The sequence below is a fragment of the Motacilla alba genome, chromosome 4 (assembly GCF_015832195.1).
Source record: "Motacilla alba alba isolate MOTALB_02 chromosome 4, Motacilla_alba_V1.0_pri, whole genome shotgun sequence".
Taxonomy (NCBI): domain Eukaryota; kingdom Metazoa; phylum Chordata; class Aves; order Passeriformes; family Motacillidae; genus Motacilla; species Motacilla alba.
In genome coordinates, this window is record NC_052019.1 from 5531300 (window position 1) to 5536860 (window position 5561).

A 5561-nucleotide genomic window follows, 5' to 3' on the forward strand; every position below is an offset into this window, starting at 1 on the left:
GCAAGAAGTGCAAAGGGAGTCACTTCAGAGAAGCAGGGAAGGTGTAACGTCCCTGAAAGGACACTGGAAGGGCAGCACCCATCTTTCAAGCCCAGGTGGCTGATTGCTGAGCACCCTCCAGGCACCATCCCAGCAAGGACTCCAAGAAAACCTTCACATCACCAGACTGCAAGGTCTTCCCTTTCCATTTCTACTTCCAGCCCATGGACAGGGAGGGAGGGAAGTTTCCTCAGAGAAGCCTTTGACTCTACCCGAGTGGTTCCAGCAAGGATTTCTCTCCTGCAGGCTGCCCTGGGATTTATGGCCAGTCACTTGAGATAAAGGTCAGGTCTCCCAAGGACATCACCCAGCTCCGGCTGGGACAGAAGCTGGAGCTGGAATGTCACACTGACAAGAGCCATGGCGCATCCTGGATCCTCCGGGACAGCAGTGGGACCCTGCACTTCATTGCCTTCATCAGTTCTGTGTCCCGGGCCACATTTGAGGGGGGTCAGAGAACATCACCTCGCTTTGAGGCGAGCAAAGACAACACGATCTATCGGCTGGCAGTGAAATCTTTCACACCACAGGACGAGGGGAGCTATTTCTGCGTGATGAATTTGAACCAAATGCTGCACTTCAGCCCTGGCCAGCGTGTCTTCCTTCCAGGTCAGCAACACTTTCACCCAGCCTCACCCAGCCCTGCCAAAATGCCCAGCACCTCCAGCCCGTGCCCTTTGTAACCAGCCATCCCTCCCACAAACCCCATTGCCCTGCTTGCTTGCCCAAGGCATCCTCTGACCAACCCGCTGCTCCTCCTGCCACAGCCTCCCTGCTTCCCACCTCTCCTCCTGCCACTGCTCCTGCCCAAAGGCAAACATGGCTGGGCATCACGTCCCCATCCCCACTTCTCCACCCATGGCTCTGAAGGGAGAAGGCTAAATCAAAGTCCACCACCACCCCCTCCTTCCTCAGCACACGCAGGTCCCAAAAGTGCCACCAAGCTCAGGGGGCTCAGGCTTTGTGAGGATGGTGTCAGAAAGTGAGAAACAAGCAGGCTGCAGCTCCCTCTTGGCTCTTGGGAGACCCTCCTTGGTGGAGTCCCCCTCCAAGATGGGCTCTATGAAGTTCTGGAGCTGAACTCAGGAGCACCTGTGCCTTGGCAGGGGTAAGACTGCAGAAAGGCAGGAGAGATGTGTTTTATTCTATTTCCCTACATGCTGAGTTCATCCATTTCACTTGTAGTCATCACCACCACGGTGGCATCCAGCACACCAGGATCCACCACCCAGCGTGGCATCACTGAGGACCCCAACCTCACAACTCCAGTTCCAGGTAACCTGAATGCAGGGAGGGAGAGGGGAAGGGCTGGACTCTGGTCCACTGATGCCAAGGGGGATCCTGCAGATATTTTGGGATTGGGAGGGAGAGTGAAAATCCAGAGAGTTTCTTTATCTTTAAGGCTTAAATTCTAATATTTCATTCAACCTAAGAAAGGCTAAATATGACATTAAAAGTCTGAGCATGCCTGGGCACACCAGGAATATGGGGAGGGGAGAGCCTTTGAGGCTGGGATTGCTTTTAGCCTCAGCAGGAAACATGAGAAAACTTTTGCCCACATGTCCTCCCTCGAGTCCCCAGGAAAATGCTGACACCAGAACTGTCTTGAACACTTGGTGGACATTCCATCTTCTCTCTTCCTGCAGAGGGAAGAATGCAGGAAGATCTGAATTTCTTCTGTCACATCTTCATCTGGGTCCCCTTGGCAGGGGCCTGCCTCCTGCTCCTCATTGCCCTGGTGATCACCATCGTGCTGTGTCAACGTAAGGCTCCCCACAACCCTCTCCAGATCCATCTCTGGCCTGAGCCCACAGCCCTGCCCTCAGGGGATGGATGTTCTGGCAATTTTGGGAGGCAGCTGATAATCAGAACACAGCCAATGCCAGACAAGGACCACTGTTAAAATCAGTGTCTGTATTTTAATCCTCATCAATAGGCTTAGAATGAGAAAGAATTATCAACTTAGAATCACACAGTCAGGAAATTATTTATGTGGGAAAAGACTTTCAAGGAAGAAAAATAGATTAGAAAGAGACAGTACTTACTCTATCAACCGTCTTGGCTTGTAAATTGGTGTGTCAGAGGTTAAAGTGCCAGGGCCTGAAACATTCTGACCTAACAGAGTAAACATGCTCCAGCAGATGCTGAGAGTAGCATCTCAAGCTGGAACCAGATCAGAAACTTCATTACATTATGATCAGTGAAAAGCCCTCAGCTGCAGTTAATTTCTGCAGCAATTTCCAAGCCCTTCAGGATGGATTTTTACCTTAGCCTAAAATTAATGGCTGGGCATTTTATTTGGCTGAATCTGCCCCAAAGTACCAACACAGAGGCTGAAATGGGGAAGAGCATCGTTCCCTTGGGTGCACGTGATGTGGCATCACTGCCACTCACCTGCTGCAGAAATTATTGCTGCTGAGGGATTTTCAGCAACGTGCCAAAGTCACTGGAGACAGCAGACAGAAATAATTCACCCTCAGTGTTCCAAGACTGACCCTGCTGCTGCTACTCACCCTAAAGATTAATTCATTAAAATATTTAAGTGGATTACTGGGGTAACATGAGCTGCAGCACCATTCCCTGGCATGGGTTTCCTCAAAAATAGGCTTGGTTTATCTGTTATTAAAGATATCAGCTGCAGGGGAGCACCAGCCCTACCTCACTGGAGTGTTTCTTTCCTGAGCTGTCACTTGGCACCTTTGAACCAAAACATTTTCTCTCTTTTCTTAGAAACCAGAAGACGAAGATGCAGGTGTAAGAGGTGAGTGACAGGCACTGGCATTTTCCTCTTCTACTTGGCAACATCTCACCCTCAAGAGATAAAGGAGGCAGGTGCCAAAAAAGCAACCTAAAAATTCTTCATCTGATAGAAGATGATTGGCAGGAGCCTGAGCAATGACTTAGGGGCAAAAACAGAACAGAAGGTTCTCTATTTTTGGTTTTGTTTGGGGTTTTTTGTCTATTTGGGCTTTTTGTTTGGTTTTACAACTATTAAGTCATTCAAATCATTGAGCTCTGACCCAGCAGCCAACACAAAACAGAAGGACAGGAGGTGTTTGTGGCAGCCCAAAAACTTTGTGCATTACCCAGTGCTCATAACTAACCCCATTGTGTGCTTCCAATGCACCATTCCAAACTTGAGCTTGGGAGTGACCATATTTCACCCTTCCCCTCCCCAAACCATTCATTTGATTTCATTGCTGCCTATTCAGATGTCCCCATGGTTTCCACGTAAGTTCCTGCACCCCAAATCCCCCTCTGCACCATGCTGGACCAGCAGCACCAGGGTTCCTGCCTCTGTTTCCCCACCAGGCATTGAGGAACAGCAGCAGGGAGGCTGTGCAGCCTCACAGGACTCTCCTGAGAAAGCCAGTGCAGCCAGGGATAGATTGAGGGGTAACCCAGCTTCTAGGGCACCATTTCTTCATGCTTTCCCTCCTGCCTCCCCAGCTCGCCCTGGGTGACCAGGAAAACACGATCAGAATGAGAATTGCCAAGTCCTGGTTTGGGAGAGGAAATGCTTTTTGCCCACACACATTTTGCTTCTGCAAATAGACCTCCCTGCAGCTGGTTTGCTCACTTCTCCTGCTCTGAAGGAAACCACTTCTGCAGGCTTTGTGCACCCTGGTGCTTGTGGCAAGAGAGGTATCAAAAAATCCCCAATACTGCTCAAAGGCAACCAGGGCTGGGCCAGTGCTTGGAACAGCTGGGTTGCCAAGAAACTTTGGAACAGCATGTTCACACCTCTGGAGCCTCATTCTTTGCCAATCAAAGCATCTTTTAAATCAGATAAATTCCTGTTCTTGTTATACATCCATGGGTTTTTAGTACAAGAGGTAATTGCCATTTAGTTCTCCAAATTATAATAGAGTCCCTCCCCAACATTAGCAGGAAATGGATCCCTATAAATTTATTTTTCTTTCAAAGGCAGGTTGAATTTTTTAAACTGTCTGTAAAATGGAACAGACTGTCATTTTCACAGGGGATATTTATCACACCCAGAGCTTTCCTGATCCTCGTCTGCCTTTCCAGGGGAGAAATGATAAGGAAGAGCTCTTCATGCAGCCTTGTTTAGGAGAATGTTTGCATTTTTCACTTATCTCAACCCCTGTTGCCAACTCTGTGCAAGGATGTTCTGTCTCTGTGGGGAGAAAAACACCCTGCAGAGCTCTCCCACTTTGCCCCGATGCAGTGGGGAATCAGGAAATCACCTCCTCAAGGATGGCTCTCCTTCAGCAGCCCTAAGCTTGACAGAGCTCTGGTTTGAGCTATTGTACCATATTTCAGTTTTGATTTAGAGAGGAAATTCCTGCTGCTCTGAGCAGCTCCTGCTCAGTGAAAGGCAGCTCTGTGGAAGTTAACAGTGCAATTCACTCCCTTACAAAGCACCCCAGGATCTGGCCTGCCATCCTTGCTGGCAGCAGAAGGATTCATTTTCCACCACCAATGAATCTTCCCTGAAAAGGGGTACCAAATCCCCAACTCATTAGATCAGCATAAAACTCTCAGTTGATGGAGAGCAGTCATTTTTATCATTTTGGTTGCAATTTGGCTCCCTGGAAAGACTCCTTTCAAACTTCTCTGCAGGCAACCTGTTCCAACAAGAAAATAATCTCTCTAAAATTTTAACACCCTGTCTAACTCAAAAAAAAAACCCCACAAACCCTTAGCTCTTCCTTCTTCATTCTTTTCTGAATGTGGAGAAATGCTTAATGAGAGGACAGGAGTGTGCAGAAGTCAGAGGTAAATTTTAAAAGCCCACTTTATTTTTTAATTAATATAAGAATTGACCATCAGTGTATCTTGAGAATATCCTTCTGTTATCTGTCACTCTTTGAAATGGAGGCAGACCTTTCACTTGCACAAAGAGGATTCAGGAACACTTTGCAGCCTCCTCTTGGAGGTCCCTGGCTGCAGCCCAAGGCTAAAGGAGCCTGAATTGCCTTCTTGCTCGTCTCCCATCTGAGTGAACCAAACCTTCTTCTCTCTCCAGACCTGCAAACGGGAAGCCCCCCACGAAACCCAGGACACCAAACTAACACAGATCAGCTTCTGCTCCTCCTGGCTTCTGGATCTTCTCCTGGGAGCTGTCAGCACAGAAATCCATCTCCTACATTATCCATAAGGCCACTGCACCTCAGCCACTGTGCCCAGACAGGTTTGAGGGGACGAGAAGGAGAACAGACACACAGCCAAGGAGCAGCAGCTGCCTGTGAGCTGCAGGGTCAAGCACAGCTCCTTCCAACCCCTGAGCTCCTCTGGGCAATGCTGCAGGGTCAAGCACAGCTCCTTCCAACCCCTGAGCTCCTCTGGGCAATGCTGCACAGTCAAGCACAGCTCCTTCCAACCCCTGAGCTCCTCTGGGCAATGCTGCAGGGTCAAGCACAGCTCCTTCCAACCCCTGAGCTCCTCTGGGCAATGCTGCAGGGTCAAGCACAGCTCCTTCCAACCCCTGAGCTCCTCTGGGCAATGCTGCAGGGTCAAGCACAGCTCCTTCCAACCCCTGAGCTCCTCTGGGCAAT

At 49.3% G+C, this 5561-nt stretch overlaps 1 protein-coding gene across 1 annotated transcript; it reads left to right on the top strand.

Annotated features, from left to right (window-relative positions):
• Positions 1-245: 245 nt before the first annotated feature.
• On the top strand, positions 246-5347 carry LOC119700410 (T-cell surface glycoprotein CD8 alpha chain-like; the record flags this gene model as incomplete). The annotated part of the gene is made up of 5 exons (XM_038135532.1): positions 246-648; positions 1225-1314; positions 1686-1802; positions 2770-2800; positions 5033-5347. Coding segments are annotated over 5 exons (687 nt in total), but the record flags the coding sequence as incomplete, so codon positions are not given.
• Between the last annotated feature and the right edge of the window lie 214 nt (positions 5348-5561).